Raw genomic sequence first — 19976 nt, forward strand, 5'->3', positions numbered from 1 at the left:
TGCAGTTTAGCTATCAGTACATTTCTAAATATTTTTATTATTGTATTACTTGGAAATATATGCTCCATTTCATTCCATTTTACAAAAGGAAATACTTTTACATTTGTACAATACTGTCAGGGGCCTTTTTAGTGCTTATTTACAAAAAAAAAAGGTTGTTGTGTGGGCTCGAACCTTGCCTGCCTGCTCTTAAGCCAACAACTCTACCGCTATGCTATTACTTCTTGGCTTACTTTGCATATTTAGTTCTTATATCCTTCTCCACTGATTGCTAACTGCAGTTGCGCTAGTAGCACACCCGCGCACACGAGCGCACACAGTAGCAAACATTTACGAGGTTTAAAAAAATAAAACAGTTTTCATTTTCATTTTATAACATCTGTTCACTTTTTACATTGCTGGTCTGTGGGGGCATGTGTTGTGTAGTGTGTTTATTCACATTTCCATGGCCTTTCTCGTGGCTGTTTACTTTCAGCCATTATAGACTTCCGGGGGCGTGTCCGCTTGCAGGGCTTAGCCAACGGACACCCCCTACTGTCTTACACGGACCGTGTAAGAGTTACAGTGTGATTCAGCATGCCTCATGCACCTCATGCATATGCATGACATGCTGACATCACACCGTTTAACTGCAGCCTCCGTGTAAGAGTTATAACTCTTACACGGAGGCTTCCTGAATCTGGCCCTATATGTTAAAACCTATGAAAAACAAAACAATAGGTTTGAGCAATGGGTAAATTATATAATGAGAGTATTGGCAAGAAGTAATTACACAGGTGACTGAAATATGAAAAGAAACTATATAACTGGTTTATGAACAGAATTGTCTTGGGGGTAATTTGAGACAGATGAATGAATTACTGTTCTACAGTAGATAGGAGTTTTGGCAAGGATGAGATATATAGTGAACTTATAGCATAATTAAAAACATATTTCCTCAAAAAGTAGGTAACTCTACTGCTAGAATTTATTTATGCCCACAAGTAATAACAAATAAAATATTAGAGATTAGTTTTAGAGCATTTTGGAAATTAGTTTTGCAGCATATTTGGTTATCATGGTTGAGTCACCTGGCCAGTATTTTTATGATTTAATTTTTAGAGAAATCTAGAATGGAGAAAGAGCTACAATGGGGAACATGGCTATAAATAAATATGGAGAAGTACTATAAAACAAGATACCAAAAAGGGAAGGGAAATTAACATCGGAGTTTAGAAAACTAGAAGAAAATATTGCACTGTGTTAGTACTGTAATATTATAAGGACCAGATATCCATTCCAAAAATATACACGTGGTCATGCACAGCTCCAGAAATGCTGGCTATGTCCTCAGATATTAGAAATGTTTTGTTTTTTTTTTTATCAGAATGCGAAAACACTAATTAAGTCTTATATGAAGACGTTCTATACATTATATGGAGGGTAATGAATAAAAGATGTCTGACACTACTGTGAAACAAAATATGGAGAAGAACAGAGTTTTGTTAACAGATGTTAAAATTAATATGATCTTGTATAAATAATGGCTGGTGAAATGTGGTTAAGCTCATGTGTTGGATCTCAATGTACATAATATTTTTTAAACACTTTCACTGAATTATCACTTGTGACAGTTTCACTTCATAATCTCAAAATGCTGAAATCTTGAATTTCAGCATTTTGAAACTATGAAGCCAAACCATTCACAATCCCGAAACCTACAATCATGAATCACGCAATCACGAACATACATACACCATACACCACATAACACACACACCATTCTACCCAGAGCACACAAACCACACAACCCTACACTACATATAAGCGGGGGGGCAAGCTCCCCTGCACCCCCACACCCCCCCTACTTATATATACCAACTCTGAGATCACACATAACAAAAAAAAAACTCACAACATGGCATTCTACACTTGCTCGCATACAAATACACATCACACATACACAAACACCAACAAATCCAACACTCACACTCATACTTACACCTCCCTACCCTTACCCTACACATACACTGTAGAAAAACACACACAAACACTCACTCACCTTCAATTTCAGACACCATACCAGCCAAACACTTCAAGCAAAATACCAGAAATGCATAAGTGCAGATTCGAGATATTCTAATTCGCTCTTATGCACTTTCGGCATTCTGTATTTTCAGCTTCATGGTCCCGGAATGCTGAAATTTGAGATTTCAGCATTTCGAGATTATGAAGTAAAACCCTTGTGACATAGGCAAACTTACATTTGTATAGAAGTCAAGTAACCAAGCCCAACAGAGAAAGGTTACACTGCAAAAAGAAGAAACACTGCTCCAAAGCCACAAAACAGTATTTTAATAAACTAAATGTAAGCGCTTTAATTTCCAGTGCTACAGAAACATCACCAGACAAACAAATACTCTACCTCACATCCTTAAAAATACCATAAAAAACTAAACATCACTTCCTTAAGAGGGTGGCACCCAAGAGCAAAGCATGTTATACAGAATCTTGTGCAACATATCACTTTCTGAGAAAGGTTGCGCCAAAGTACAAAATACAAAACATTTTGTTACCTCCATAACACATAAAATCCTAGTGCATGTTGAATACTGAAAACTAAAACCATATATGCATGCATAAATGTTAATAATGATAAAATAGCATTAATTACTTTAAATACTAAAAAAGTACATATTATTTCAAAATAAAAATCAAACAGTACCTGCTTTCAACTTTAAAATGGGTTTGATCTATACACACTCATTAAGCCCTGGGGGGAAGGGGGGGAGTGGCATTTAAGAGAACTTGCCAATACAGTTCCTTTGTTTCCACTAAGGTCTCCCTGTCACTCCCTCTATCTAGTGCACCCACCTTTTCCAGAATAACAAGCACACATTTCTTATAACCAGGACACCTGATGGAATGTTTATAAAGTGCATTACTTGTATTTTTGCTCTTAATAGCATAAAGGTGTTGATAGATTCTCATACGTAAGGGGCCATTGATTTTGCCAATATGAAAGGCAGAACAGGTGGCACAAAGACTGATGTAAAGAACCCCTTTAGTATTACAATCATATTACCTTTAACAGTAAGCAAATATGGGTAACCTTGAACAGGAAAACTGCTAACCTCCAGGATATACCTGCATTGTCGGCAGGCCCCACATTTTTTCATTCCATAACCATTGGTGTGACCATTCATTTGTTGCTTGTTGGTTTCAAAAATACACTTAAAGTTTTTGTTGTTTTTACAAACAAATTTGGGTTCAGGGCCCAACCTACCCATAAGTCCCAATGATCCAAAAACAGTTGACTAATTTTTCTTAATTGTGTCCTGTAATAAATAAATACCTGGATTACATTGCAAAACAAATACTTGTGATGAATTATGATGGTCATATTGAGTATTAGTTCCTTGACCGTCAAAATGAATAGGGTTGCATAAAAGGGGCTTATATCTAACACCCCTGTTTTTCATGACATAATCAATGGTGCTGGCCAAAAACTCTTTAGGGTAACCCCTTTTGAGGAACATACTAACCAATTTTTCAACCTCTGCTTTAAGCACTTCACCATCTGAAACCAATCTACATAGCTTAATTAACTGGCCTTTTACTAAATTTTTCTTTTGCCACATCGGATACTGGCTAGAGAAATGTAAGTATGCATTAGAAAAGTTTGGTTTCCTATATATATTAGTTTCAGATCTGGAATTATCCACATTCTTGTAAAGAGTCACAGCCAAAAAATCTTTTGAGTTGTTATGATAGTGATGAGTGAATTCCAAAAAAATCAGAAGAGTGGTTAAGAAAGTCCATAAAGTTTTCTAAGTCCTCCAAACTTCCTTTTTACAAAATAAAAATATATACCTCTGTTTTTTTTTCTACAACTGATGTTGCAGTCCCTCTGTACACCATTATTGCTTTTTTTTAGAAATGACATTATTTCTCTTTTTGAATTTGTTACAACATAACATTCATCATATGACCCATGGTAACAGGGTCTTTTATAGGACTTTTTCCTTAAACCTTTTTCTTCCTCTGCAGACAGTCATGCCATTCTTCACTTCTGCAGTAGCTTGACTCTATCATTCCATAATCCTAGCCCCAATGACACATGTATGTGCTATTTACTGGCTTCTTCCCTTGCCATGACACATACTTCCACCAGGTTTCAGCACTACAATGGAACAGGCTATTCTCCCCTCTCCAAAGGATGGGTGATACAGTACTGACTTCTCACTTCCCTAGATGGGTTCTCCAGCCCCTGGTTTGCTAATCAATCTCAGGTCATCTAGGTTGTCAGAGCTTCACTCATCTCAACCACAAAGCTAGCCATGTCACTGGTGGATGTTATTTACTGATAAGTAAACAGAACAGATATGAATGCAAGGAAACTTGACACCTGTAGCAGTGATTCTGAGTGAAGTGGAGGATGGGTACCTCTTATTAAAGTCATTAAGAGGCATTACAAATGTAAGTAATGTGCATTTTGCTTTTGGCTATAATAAGAAAAGATCATAAATGTCTGTTTAGAATCTTGCAAAATTGCAAGATGTTCAGTTCATCACCATAGCTGTTAGGGAATGTCATATAAGTGGTACACTCTAAATATCAGTAGTAGTTTTGTCGTATCACTGTCAGTTTAGGAAAAAAGAATGAAAACCTGAATATTTTAATTCCTCTTCAGTCACTGAAAAAAAAACATGCAGTGAGGGGACTGCTTGAAGCTAATGGCAGCCCTGTCCTTTCAAGGCATGATAGTGATAGATCATTCATTCAAGCTTGACTACTACCATTTTAAGTGCAATAGCTAAACATGCATGATATTTGCATGGTTTCTTTGAAACATCTCCTTAGATTTGACCCTATTAAGTGCACCAGGTCACTGGGGAAGAATAGCTAATCACAGAAAAAATTCAGTTGATATAATATGATGAGTCATTTCCTATATAATTAAATATTATATACTGTTATGTTATGCGCAGTGTAGTAATGTAATATAATACAACTTATTTAAGCTAAAATGTCAGTATAATTATTTCTTTGCTTAGGATGCATTAACTGTATTAATAAACTGCTTTAGAGATTTAGTTTGATTTATTGAGAAATGCTACATGTGACTGTAAAATGAAGAAGTACAAATACTTTCCATAACAGGAGAACAATGATACTTTTTTTCCAGCTTTATTCCCAAGTGTCCATGTGTGCAGAAGTACACCATTACCACCAGTGCTAAGAAATCTAAGGCTCAGCTTCTGTAGTAGACTTAAATGTGGTAGGAGTGTGGGTGTCTTTCCAGCTTTTTAAAGCTTTCAGTTGTTGATATGGCTATTATTCTAACCCAGTGCTGCCCTAACACAAATGAACCTACACAACTTGATTTTGTCAGTATGTAGTAATAAAAGCATGCTATATCTTAAACCCATAATGCTCCTGAATGCAAACAGAATAATCAAAGCATGGAAAATCTAACCATCCCATTAGCACAGAGACAGGGTGTTCAACAACACTGCTGGTGATTCAGGTTTTAAGAATGGACTCGGGGGGGGGGGGGGCAGATAACTTCAGGTAAGATTTTTCCCAGCCTAGGGGAGGCTATGTCAGGACCCCTCTGCACAGGAAACCTACAGCCAAAGCTATAAGACTTACCTGTACCTTGCAGCTCTATCTAGGATGAGAAAGGGGCGGCCTTTTAGCTGAGGTGCACAGAAATGAGCACAGTTCTGTGATGCCACTGCCCACCATCATAAATGAAAGAGGAAAATGTACCAAATTATGTAGAGTATACTATCCCTTAACATAACAGCAGCCTATGGGGGGGAAATGGCTGCATAGCTGGAGGACAGGAAGTAAGACAGAAGCAATACAGGCTACGGTACAACAGAAAACCAGGACAAGGGAAGCTTCTATTTCCAGTGTTTTGACAAATATTCTCTGAATACAACAGTTCTCCACAAGTGTATATCCATACCAATGTGTAATGAGCTGAAGTACAGTGCACTTGAAATAAAAGGATGGCTAGAGGTTGGGTAGCACTAGTCTAATCTCAGAGCTGATTATCCATAGTAAGGGTGATGCAAGGATAATGGTGCCCGCAACTTGTGATTTAGTTACTTACTAAATACCTAATAAATGCTGGATGTTCCAGTTTCACACATACTCAAAAAAGCTAAGATACTAATTTCTCCTTAAGACAATAACAATACATTTGAATGTTATTCGATTTTTCTTTCTTTAGTTTATGTCTTCCATTGTACATTTTAAGGTGGTACTTTGCTACAGTGCCTTTGATTTCTCTCTCGCCCACTCCCGCTGTCTCTTCTCTCTTTTTGACAGCAAAAAGTAGGGAAAAAAGATGTCAGCTTGCGCTCTCTCTCTGTCTCACGCACAGATACACATATGGTGACACACACATACACATGCGCATATGCACACACATACACAAACATGCTCATGCATTACTTTTGTTTTATTTACTTTTTAATTTAATACTTGCTAAACAGCAAAGCCACATTTAGCAAGTGTAAAAGATGGCAGCTGTTTGCTTTTTTTCTGTCTGAGCTTCATAACATCTTAATATGCTTCTGTGAATTGGCAGACTTGTTTTTTTACCCGACATAACACCCTTACAGAGAATGTTTATTCTCTAATCAAGATGAAGAAGTACGGTCTGCCTACTCTCTAAGAATACATGATGCAGCTAATTAAATTATTATTATACAATGACCCCCCATAAATATTCCAAAATGTGCACACTGATTGGCCAGCGTGCCCGTTGTAAATCCCACAATATACCAACGGAAAAAGGTCCAGTCGCCCGGACTTTTTTCTGTTGGTATAAAGTGTCCAAGACCTTTTTTTTTTTTTAATAAATAAAAAAAAAAAAAAAAAAAACGGAGCAACAGAGACTTTCTTTTCTCAGTTGCTTCCGTTTCAAAGCATTGATGTACTGGGTATGCGTAGGAATGCAAGTCCCATAAGCATGTGCAGTACATCAACACAAGGAAGCAGTATACCACCGGCAGAAGAACAATAATGTGCCATTATACAAAGACATTATCTAAGAAAAGTATTTTTTTCTTAAATAATGTCATTGTATAATAGCAATAACTGACTCCGTGGTTGTGGTATACTGAAATCTGCCCTCGTGATTAAACCACACAACCATGGGTAAATCTTCAATATACCACATCACATCATCGGTTATTGCTTAAATATGTTACATTAGCTTGTTCATACACACTGGCCATTTAACAGTTTTATGTTCTCTGAAGGAATCCTAACTAGGTTTAAAGGTAAAGATTCTATAGTTTGCAACTAACTGTTACCAGCTTTTCATGCAGATGATGTAAAATAAACTCAGTATTCTTGTCTGTGTATATTACTTGTTTATCTATAAAAGGCCAAGTTAATACATGTGATACCCCCACTGCAGGCACCATTTGTTTTTGTATTGAGAGGGGTCTACAGCCATTCTGAATACAGTAAACTGCAATGACTAGTGCTACCTACAAACCCCCTTACATGATAGCATGTACCATTGTAATCATATTGTAGCATCCAGTGGTAGTGGCCATTATTCTTTGTGTCTCACAGTGTCCCTGGTGTGTAACAATATTAAAAAAAATCATTACTGAGTGATTATGAATGATTAGGATAAGGCAGTATATATTTTTCATTATAAATAAATTCTATTTTCCCCTGGCTGCCCTAACACTTCCTCACCAGTCTGTGCACTCATTACTTAAAAAATAAAGCAGATGCTCAAGTAGCCAGAGGAGATGTTTACAGTGTCTGTCTGCATGGATTGTACCTATGAAAAGACAGACATCAGAGGAGTGCATTAGTAACCTGATATGATGATGCCATTACCCACTCAGGTCAACATAATGTTCACAAAACATCCCATTCCACTAATATGAGCCATGGTGGTCAGGCTAGCTTGCTAACCCTTCCTGGCTAAATGGCATGGCATCTGTTATTGCACCAGATCCCTTATACTCACTTCCAAGCATGTTTCAGTACTATGTAATCTATGGCCACATTCCCACAGTCACAAAAGTTTAGTTACTTGCCTATCCTTTCTGTGATGCTATCTTGCTGTTTGTTATGTGGGTTACAACTCCTTGCCAGGCAGTATCTATCTGGGTGTTATATTCTGATACCAGCAGGACACAAAAGAGGCAGTAGCTAGGATGCTGGGATTGCCTTATCTACATGACCTTAATAGCCAGGTAGTTGTTCAGCACTGACAGTGATACATTTTTAGCAAGTTTGTAACATCAGTAATTGCTATTAGAATAAAAAGGCTTTATTTCTCACAATACAGAGTTCACTAAGATCATATTCTTCATAGTAATACATGTGACTGCTTCTATTCACTACCAAAATCTGACTCTAGCTGTGGATTACACAACTGCAGATTAAGGTACATTCCAGAAATACTGACTTTTCTTGCATACAAAAATTACAACATATATATATATGACATATAACTCACTGAATCAAAATTTACATTCCGATAGGATAATAACTTGGAGACTAATGCATATATTTCTTTTCATATGTACCAGGTGCAAAGAAAGGAATTTAGAAACAGAGACAACACAAGAAATGATTGGTAATTTTTTTTTGTTATTCAAGATGTTTTTAAATATTCTGTATGTGTAATTTGATTTTATATAAATATATATATATATATATATATATATATATATATATATATATATATATATATATATCTCCACCTATATGTCTTTGGAGGTAATAGGAAATTAAAATACTCAGGGGCAACCCACACACTCACATAGACCTACTGAGACCATGCACAACCCCACACAGATTGTTACCAGAGGTCTGGATTAAAATCAGGACCCTGAAGGTGGAAGGCACAGACCTTGCCACTAAGCCGCCATGAATAATAAAGACATGCATTCTCCCCACTATCATGAATGGTTCAGCCAGTGTGGTGCTTTGTCTTATTCTCCTGGGTGATTCATGTGCATTACTGAGTGTGACCATCCCTAAAGTGGCAGTCTCCTCTACCTAGTTTAGTGATCAAGATGAAGTGAATGACAAGTCTAATTTCACTACACTACTGGCATAACAACCATTGCCACCATCCCTGTATACCCTGTTCTGCCCTGAAGGTTCCCATTACCTCTACAGTTAGTGTTGTACTTGTAAAATTTGTCATGTGCTATCAGAGCCATCTATATGCAAAGAATTATTTACAAACAACTGATCCTGGCACTAAAGTGTTGTTTTGCTTCCTGGATCACACACAGTATTGGCATAAGGGGATGTCTGAATACCCCTTCCCTGATAATCTCCCAAGTTGTGAAAAATGGCAGTAGCCAGTACACATGTACTCAGCAGAGACACATTGTTTCTGGATAACAAGCAATCATTTAAGACATTACCCAACATACAAACTTGGCTGCACCTTACGTGGTTTATAAATGCACTATCACAGCAAGTATGCGTGTTATTGGATGTACATTGTTCTCATGAGTTCATATATGTGATACTGCTTATGTGATTTTTTTTTTTTTTTGTTGTCATTTTTATAATTTTATTTATTTTATTCTTTGGTTTGCTTTGTTAACTTATGTGGGCTTCATGTGGCACTAAGCTATGAAAGACAAACTCTGTAGTTTTCTATGGGGTGGGGCTCCCATAAATAGTGAACATATGGCCCTAAACTGAAAACTTTACAGTCAGAAGATTGCAGCTAGACATTTATTCAGAATCTGCTGTTTAATTGTGAGAACAAGAGCCTGCAAGCCACATGGAAGGACTACGCCACTTAATATACTCACCTATAAGGCTGACATTCCTTGAAATATACTTGTCTTTTGCACATATTTACAAGCCATTTCTCTTCCTTTATTCAGAAATTCAGAGAAAGGAACCATTTTTGAAACAGTGTTCAAACTAGCAAGACATGAAGAGCCATGTTTCAGTTTAAGATACAACACCCTTCTCTAGCATATTATTTTGCTTCTGTAACACTCAGGTAGTTAGAAAGTCACAGTCCATAATAATGAGTATATCCTGAAAGTTTATTTTTTATAAATAGAATGTGACAACCACATATTAATGGTACATCTTTAACTTTTTTTACATTAATAAATTAAAACAGTAGTTCTGCGACCATAATATTTGGCTCCTAAACTAGTGGCTTTATATTAATACTCTTTCCTATTAATGTACCCTTTAGTGATTGTTTTTATAGTGTTTATAAAATATCCTCCCCAGTTGTGAAAATTATATTTCAGCATTCTTTAGCCCCATGTACCTCCATGTAAAGGTCCCCACACCATCATACTTATATATACCAACTATATTGTTGCACAACAGAGGTGTAAAGGGAAAAAGACATTGGCACTGAAAGTGGTCAATGAATTTATTTTGTGGCATCAGCAATGAGTGCTCAAACAACTGATTGGTTCCCTATAATCTTGTAAGAATAGATAATATGGGTATTATAAATGCAATAAAATAGTAAAGTTAATGTATTGCAGCTGTTTTTTTTTTAATTTACTGATTGTTCCAGGCAGTAGAAGAAATGAACATTTCTTAGCATAGAAACATCTGGCCATTTTCCTAGTGTCCAATTTAGTATTTTTAGTTTTACAGCTTCATATATTTACAGCTGCATAGGAATAACCTAATATTAGATTTGTGTATTTGTATTGTGTGGTTACTATTTTGCGAGATTTACTTTTTTCCAAAGCTGTTTGATATACTGTATTTTAGGAGTGGCAAACTGACTTAGATTTGTAGTGGTCAGTAAAGTGGTCCTGTGGTTAGGGATTCTCCCTCACAACTCCAGAGTCCAGAATTCTGTCCTGATCTCTGGTAACTCTGTCTGTGAATGCATGTTCTCCCTATACCTATGTGAGTTTTCACGATGTTTCTTCCTAAAAGCATGTTAGCTGATAGAATAGATTACATTCCCCATATAGATTGCATTTACCATTGCCACTATAGGCAAGATTTTACTAAAAATGGTCTGAGAAGGAAGATATCACTTACACAGGTACTTAAGTAATTGATGCGTATATAAATAAATAAATGCAATAGGAATACTTTTCTGCTTTTTTGATTGGGTTTCAGTGCTACATATAATCAACCTAACTGGCAAAAAATAACATTATTTTCACTCCAACTCAGAAACTCATTGCAATAATTTGTTATAAACAATAATAGATAGTATTTTAGTGCTTTACTGGAAAAGCTCACCCAGGCACTGCCAAAATTTGCTGTGAGGGAAAGGTTAGTCTGATTTTGCTTTCTTGTACTTTGTATTGCTTCATTGCCTTCTTCCGTTTTGTATATTGCAATTTATGTTCTTTGCACTGTTTCATTTGTATTCTGCTTTTAATTGCATAAACTAGGAAAGACATCACAACTGTGTCTCTTATGAGTCACACAGAAATTAGAACAGATAAATTAAGGTGAATTACATATGAATTGAGGGGAGGAGCTAGAAACTAAATATTCTCTTTAGTAGGTGAAATAAAACATTTCAAGGCTTTAATGGAAATGCTCACCCAGGCTCTGCCACAACTTGATGTGAGGGAAAGGTTAGTTTGTTTTGCATTCTTGTATTTCATATTGCTTCATTGCCTTCTTCTGTTTTGTATATTGTGATTCATTTTATTTACACTGTGTTTTACTTGTATTCTTCTTTTAATTACATATTTAAACTAGGAAAGGGACCACAGCCATGCCTCTGGTGAGCCACACAGAAATTAGAACAGGTCAGTTAAGGTAATTACTTGTGAACTGAGGGTGGAGTTAGGAACTAAATCTTCTGTTAAAGGAGTAAAATAAAACATTTCAAGACTTTACTGGAAAAGCTCACCCAGACTCTGCCACAACTTGCTGCGAGGGAAGGCTTAGTTTGTTTTGCTTTCTTGTATTTTGTATTGCTTTATTGCATTCTTCTGTTTTGTATATTGTGATTTATTTGTTTACATTGTGTTTTACTTGTATTCTGCTTTTAATTGCATATTTAAACTAGGAGGACTCCACAGCTGTGTCTCTTGTGATTCACACAGAAATTAAGCTTTTCCCAAGCGTCCCACTTGGTGCCATTGTGTTTTAAACTCAAATGTTTTTCTAGTTGCCTTCCTCTTATTTTAATTTGACCACATATCTCCTTTCCTCTCATCTTTCAATGGCTATTGTGAGTAAGCATAAGATTATCATTTTGCGAAATACCTCACATTCAGCTATTTAAATTTATTAGACATCCCTCTGTATTCCATTGAGCCAGAATACAGAGTACTTACCCCTTCCAATCTATATTGCTCTTTTAAAATTAGTGGTTCTCCACTTAGATAGCTACAGCTCAAGTTACTCCTCTTTCATATTTGACTACTTAGTGCACACTGCAGTTCTTAGGATATTAAACATTTTTCAATCTTACCTTTAAAATCTGCAACATCTACTCAAAGGCCACCAGTTGCTGGTGTGGCCACATTCTGCTCTCAGTAGTCATCTTGGAATTAGTCCTTCTGTTTTGCTCCTGGTGACAGAAGGAGAATAGGAACATTATTTGCAGGAGACTGCTAATCACTGGACAGCCTAATAGCTTTTCCATAGGTGCCAGCTTGGAATGTGTTGCTTATATTTTGCTCCTGGTGAGAAAAAGAGCAGAGTGCATTGATTCCTGACTGTCTCTGATTGGGCACTGACTGCCTGTATTTGACCTTCCTGATTGGTCTTGTTGTTATTCAAGGCATCTACCAGGAAAAGACTACAACAAGCCTACAGACCCTTGCATCATCTGGGAAAATACTGTGGATCACCAAAGAGCCTGTGGCCTGCTTCTCATTTTGAGATTGATGATACTGTTTTGCTTCTGGTGAGATAAGAAGCAAAGAAGGATTGTATCCCATCAGCGTGAGGCTGCAGTGAGACCAGCACTAGTAGAAGCCAGGCAGTAGCCATTCAGGCAACTCTCTTTTTTCATTATTGTTGACAAGCTAATTCTTTCTTTTCAGTAAATACTACTTGATTTCCTGGTGTCTAACCTAACTTTAGAAAAAATGCCTAAATACTTCATCCATAAATCATCAGGGTCAACTTATTAGTTTCCCCCAAACTTTTTGCCAGTGCTGTCTCTAGAGATGCAAACACCTTAAGTCGACATTTTTCCTGTAAAAATACCATTGAAATTTCACCAATACCTAGTTGCACACAGCACAACTTGGTTGCAGTGACAAGCATTGCTCCCATTTGCAAACCGGATACTCATGAGATTACTTTATATTCTCACTCCAACTGTCTAACTAATAAAAACAAGTTCTGTTGCCATGGATATTAACTTTCCCACTATCTTTCCCACTATCTCCTTTACCATCTTGGTGAATATGGGCATCCTGCGACAATGTACAAATTGCCTCATGTTTACTGACAACCAGTTAATTCTCTGACAAACTGATATATATCTCATGGAACCTCTGCTTCTAAGCTCATAAGGTAAGCCGCCACACAATCCAAAATTCTGATTACTGAAAACTCCATTGTGAGACACACTGACGTCCCTCTAACCAGGCTGAGTAAGGAGAAAGTCACTGTCAGTTGCTTATCAGGGGCAAGGATCCACCACATTATGCATGCACTCAGATCATTGGACCACAAGCACCAGTATGACTCAGTCATAGTCCATGTGGGTGTAAATGACCTGAGATGTACCCCCTAGACTATATGAAGACAGACATCAAGTAGCTGATATAGTATATGTCCTAGGCTGGTACGAGCCTAGCATTGAGCAGTATTTGACTTTTTCCAAGGATGATGCCACAATATGAACAAAAGATGACTGACTTTAACAATTGTCTGCACCTCTCCTCTCTAGGCTTTTGAATATTAGATAAAACATTGTCCTCCCCCACAGTGCCCTTTTTAGGCAGTGCCAAAGTGAAAGCACTTCCAATACAGGAAATCAAAACCAACAAAATCTAAAGGTGTTACTGCTCAATGCTAGGAGTCTAAACAAAAAAAAACTCCACTCCCTAGAAGCTCTCTTCACCCTAGAGAGTGCTGACATCTGTGCAGTCACTGAGACATTGTTTAAAGCAGTGGACAGCACAATTAAAGTGCAAAGTTACAATGCCTTCCACACTTTTAGACCAGCTACTACACAAACAGGGACACATAAAAAATAAATATTCCTCAAGGCTGGTCAAACAGGACAATGCTCTTGAGTTTCTCCACATTCAAATCACATAGGCAAAATCCCATACCACTTCCTTGCAAACTATAGGTCCCCCTCTATGACACATGTAAACCATAACATGTATTCAAACTTATTGGAAACACTCATCATCCAACCCTATACCATCTTCATGGATAACTTTAATTACCCTACTATTAACTGGAAATCAGATACAACACCAAACATACAGGCACATAGATTCCTGGGTTTTGTAAACACAAACCTCCTAGACCACACTGTTAATACACCAACAAGGGGTGTAACGATACTGGATCTGATCCTCACTAATATGGGAGTGTGCTGCACACCCCCAATGTAATGTCTTCTCTGGTAAGGTCAGACCACAAAATGGTTTCCTTTGAAGTAAAAATAAAACTTGGAACCCCAGCTAAGCCTGGAATATTCAGGAACTACTCTAAGGCTAACTTCCTACTATTATGTGATAACCTGACAAAATTTCAAGCACCCAAAAACCCTGAAAACACTGCTGCCTACATAGAGCTGTAACTGTTCATGTTAATAGCTGCACAGAATCAGCTGTACCCACCAGGAATAAGTACAGACCTAACTCAAAAAACAAGTCTCCCTGGTGGAATCACAACATCAACAGGCTATATAACAAAAGGAGGAAAATCATGGCAAAAACTGGGAGGTGCAGCACTAAGCACAATAAATGTTTTCTCATCAAATTAAACAAACAACTCCGAGGACAAAAAAGTCTACCAAAACCAAATTTGAGGTAAAGTTGGCCTCCCAGGCCAAGGACAACCACAAGGTAGTCTTTAGCTATACCTGCAACCTCAAAGGCAATACACAGTTGATTGCATAGCTCATTGTTAATGGAGCCACACCTACACTGAGCTAGAAAATATAGCAAATCTACTGTCCAGCAATTCAGCTCCAACTTTACCCTCTGTCCCCCTCAGTCGTTCCTCAGGAAATACCATCAAATATAACTTCCCCTGCTATCTCTAGGGAACATGTCCTTAATGCTCTCTCTAAGACCAAGAACACTTCCTCAATGGGCCCAGACAATATCCTAGGATGCCTTCTAAATAACATGAAACATGACCTATCAGGCCCTCTGGAATTGCTATTTACCTCTAGCCTCCAAACAGGCCTCATGCCTCATGAATGCAGTACAGCAACAGTCATCCCTCTTCACAAAGGTGGGCCATGTACAGACCATGGATACTACAGACCCATAAGACTCACTAGTCTCGTATGCAAAGCCATGTAAAGAATTATCATGAAAATGATCAACAATGACATAGGAAACATCCAGACAAAAGAACCAACCCAATTTGGTTTCTTCAAGGGCAGGTTATGCCTACTCAGCCTGGTGGACTTCTTTAAGAAGGTCACCAAAGCAGTAGATGAGAGCAAAGTGGTCCAAACTGCCTACCTTGATCTGGCTAAAGCATTTGACACAATACCCCACTCAGGCATTGCTGATAAACTTAAGAGGTTAGGTATAAACCCTTATGTCACCCGGTGGATAGCCAGCTGGCTCACAGACAGGACCCAGGAAGTTAGAATTGGGTAGTCCACCTCTACAAAGAGGCCAGTCACAAGTGGAGTTCCTCAGGGATCGGTCCTGGGACCGCTTGTTTTTGGCATTTACCTCTCTGAACTCAAGGCCATTGTCAATGGCCTCAGGCTGACTAAATTTGCAGATGATTGCAAATTAGGAGCTGTCATTGAATACCCCAGTAACACAAATGTTCTCCAGGAATGACTGACACAGACAGATAACTGGTGTCAGAGCCATGGACTAAAACCAAATGTCAAGAAATGCATAACCATATCCTTTGGGAAGTCATCCACCCATGGTAACTATCGTACTGGCAACACACCCCTAAGAGTTAACCCAGTAGTAAGGGACATAGAGACAAAAATAGACAGCAATCAAGTCTTTGATCATGTGTCTGCAGAACTGAGGAAATCATTCTCTGTTGTGCAACTTATAAACAGAGTTACGGCATCTAAGTGCAAGGACATCATTGTTCCACTGTATTCAGCATTCATCAGACCTATCATTGAGTAGAATGTCCCCTTTGGTATGTACCTAAACAGGCATATACAACAATTGGAATGTCCAGAGAGACTCCTCACTAATAGAATACAGGGCGTAAGTAACATGTCCTGTGCAGACTGCCTCAAGGCACTATCCCTGTATTCTGTCTCCTACAGGCTGTGGAGAGGAAATCTATGCCTGGCAACCAGGGCATTGTGAGACTCCACTTTGATAGACCTTCTATATATCTGAAAAACAAACAGCACCAGAGTTACCAGTTCTAAAGATTTAAACCTTGTGTGTGATACAAATAGGACCTGCTGGAGAGACAGGTATGTATCCCAGAGACTACCCCTTCTTTGGAACGATCCCCGTCCATGTGAAGCAGAGTTCCTGCCTAACCCAATTCAAGTGTATCTTGGACAACTGGATGGGGAATGGGAAATTCATCCCTGGTTTGTCACCTATGCCGCTAATGGACACAGGCAGCCTGTAAATTCTTCATCTCCGAGGCCCCTGCTTGTAAATGTTTCACATCACAAGCTCCTGTCTACACTTATTAAAGGTATGAGAACTCATCAGAGATTTGGGATGCATGTCTAGCCTTCAAAAGGCCCTTGTTGTCTTTAGCCTAGTAAATGCCTATGAACGTGTAAATACACATATACTCACAGCATAGCTGTGTGGCAGTACAAGTGAATTTAATGCTTAATCATGACTTAGTGCTAAGGACAAGATTTGCCGGTGGGTATAGTTTGCATGACCTGTCAATATTTTCTGGTGATATTTATGTATTATACAAGGCTACATAGAGCAAGAAGCATGTCAAATGGTAACAGAATCAGACTTGCAGTCTGAGATATCTAATATTCAAAACTGTGTTTGAATACACGTATTCCTATTGACATACACTGGAACAAATAATCACTGCTGCATGCACTGAAAATGACAGGTCCATCTAAAAGGCTATGAATAACAACATGTTTTCAAGTGTTATGGTCAGTTTTCTGAGCAAGAAGTGTCTAGCCACCTTTGACATAACTTTTTTATTAAACTTTCATACAATAATAAATATGATATTAGAAAAACACACTAGCTGCCAGTAATACTGTAACTATTGCATAGACAACCAAATTACCTTACATAAACATTATACTAAAGAAACTTAACTATGCCTTTAAACTGGATACTTCATTCCTTCAAAATTGCCAACTGACAGCAAATTGAGTCTTTCCTCAATCTGCGTTTAGATTTTCTAAACCTGCACAGACTAAGATTAGAATATTATTGTGTATATGGTCAAATAGAGTGTATTTCTTCTTATAACATTTAAATAACATTTTCCTGTACTGCACAGGTGTTTTCCCTTTTGGGGAAGTACAAGATATTCTTACAAAAAATATGCATATCATTTGAGTCACCCAACTTTTATTAAAAATGTCCCAGAAATCATGAACAATTCCATTGTTTTAACGGGTTGGTTTTTATATAGTGTCATTTGTGAAAGTTCCTGCCTCCAAAATAATGGTTTACTTATGAGAGGCAAAGTAAAGCTTGCATCTTATACAGATTTGCTGAGGGACTACCACAAGAGTTGAATGCAGTTAGAAAAATGTTAGGATGTGCACTTTAAGTAGAATTATGCAATGACTTCTCATTAGTATTAAAAAACATAAATGTTGATTGGTCAGCCCAGCCAGAGTCCCCATTGTAAATCGAGCATATTCCAATAGAAAAAAGTCCAGACACTAAAGTACCATTGAGTGGCCAGTCTTTTCTAGTGATATATGCTACCAAGGATAGACCAAATACAAGAAAAATCAGGTGCATTCTATAAAACTAAAGAAAAATGTACCCTAGTCTCCTTGTATTTCTGCTCTGTCTCGGCAAACTATCATGACTCTGAACTCTCCGACCTTTTAGAGAATATCCACAGTTTTGCTTCATAGTTAAAAAAAAGCAACGGATATTCTTTTTTCTCTGTTACTTCTGTTGAACAGCACTGATGTACTGTGCAAACGTGGGAATGCAAGTCACATACGCAAGCACAGTACATCAGAAAATATGAAAGAATGGGGAAACAATACAGAGGAACACTACAGTGCCATTATACAAAAGACATTACTTAAGAAAGGGAAGCAATTTCTGTCTTAAATAATATCATTGCATAGTAGCATAGTCCAGTCCTGTGTGTGGGTAATGCTGGCTTTATCCATGGCTTCACCCTGATGATCAAACCACACCAACTGTGGGTAAATCCAACATTACCCACACCCAGAAATGGGTTATTGCTTAAATATTGTATACAAAATACTGTCACTCAGGATCCAGAATGCTGACCACATAATGTTTATCATCAATGCAGGGATTTAAAATTTCTAAAAGTTACACCGTCAAAATGTTACAGTCCTAAGATGTTTTACACACACAAACAAAACTGTTGACATCAAGATTAAATTATGCAACTCTCAAGGCTACGAGAAATAATTTTAGACAGATCCGGTACGTGTCATAATAAGATATTCTAACAAAATCAATCTGACAAAATTTTACTGTGTTGGAATATTATTTGTTTAATAACACTGCAAGAAGAATAGCTTAAAAAAGTTTGGAATATCTTAACCAATGACCCAGTTCTTAAAACTATCCTACCTTCTGTTCTAACTTCTGCTATAAAAGGGGTAGAAGTCTATCAAATTATTTGGTGTACAACCACTTTAATAGTCCAGTAGCTGTAGTCATTGTATTCCCACAGGAGAACCATCTATTGTGGCTGTTGCAGTGTATGTTCACATACTGGGAATATGCAGAAAGGAGCACAATACAACCATGCTATAGTAAATAGCATAAGTGAAGACAATGTGACATGAACTGATTTGCATTAGGTCGCATAAATACTGGCGTGACATGGTAATGCCAGGAGTAGTGCTGCATAATGAAGTCTCACAGTCAAAAACATGTCTGTCACTGTACAACTAAGTACACTGCACTGTGAGTGGCCATGTGAACCAAGGACATCAGTATGTAGGTAGCATTAATGATGCCATGCGCATTCACATGAACATTGAAGTAACTCATAGTTGCTACACAGGTACCGCTGGAAAGTCAAGGGCTACCCAGCAAAGTGGCAACTGATTTTATTACATAAATGTGAAAGAAATGGAGTGACGGCACACTCAAAAAAGTGAGAAGAGTGAGCAGAGGAACAAACAGAAGAACAAGACAGATAGAAAAATTCCTGTTATTTTTGTATAGTGATAGTGAGAAAACCCTCATACCTAGCAAAGGATTGGATGTAGGGGCACGGCTGATGGTGAATGCAAAAGCTTCAGTAGGGGATGCCGCAGGTAAGTAGTGTCATGGGCCATTTCTGTAGGACATTGCCTAGCACCTCTATGTGGTTTACTCAGACAAACAGATCTGCCTTTATCTCAACCAGGGACATCAGGGTTGCAACAGATACAGCCTACACCCCAAGGTACATCTGCCTGTGTATCTGTAGGGGATGCCCCAGGTGAATAGTGACATGTGCCATTTCTGTAAGACATTGACACTTACCTCTGTATGGTTTACTTAAATCTATCTGCCCCACACAGACATCAGGGTTGCAGTGCAGACAACCTGCACCACAAGACACATATGTTCCCATATGCTATTTATAGTACTGAGAGGTAGCAGTCTGTGTGCTGCATGGAGGTAGGAATCACAAATATGTAAAGGAATTACTACAGGAATGCTACT

General features: G+C 37.8%; 1 protein-coding gene across 1 annotated transcript in view; it reads left to right on the plus strand.

Moving 5' to 3' along the window:
- Nucleotides 1-19976, plus strand: part of CD80 (CD80 molecule) — a 167273-nt gene that overhangs the window by 131903 nt on the left and 15394 nt on the right. The window contains exon 5 of the mRNA XM_044072933.1: nucleotides 8559-8605. Within this exon, the coding sequence (XP_043928868.1) occupies nucleotides 8559-8605 (47 nt within the window). The remainder of the gene's footprint in view (nucleotides 1-8558; nucleotides 8606-19976) is intronic.

The sequence above is a fragment of the Protopterus annectens genome, chromosome 5.part1 (assembly GCF_019279795.1).
Source record: "Protopterus annectens isolate FY-2018-M chromosome 5.part1, PAN1.0, whole genome shotgun sequence".
Taxonomy (NCBI): domain Eukaryota; kingdom Metazoa; phylum Chordata; order Ceratodontiformes; family Protopteridae; genus Protopterus; species Protopterus annectens.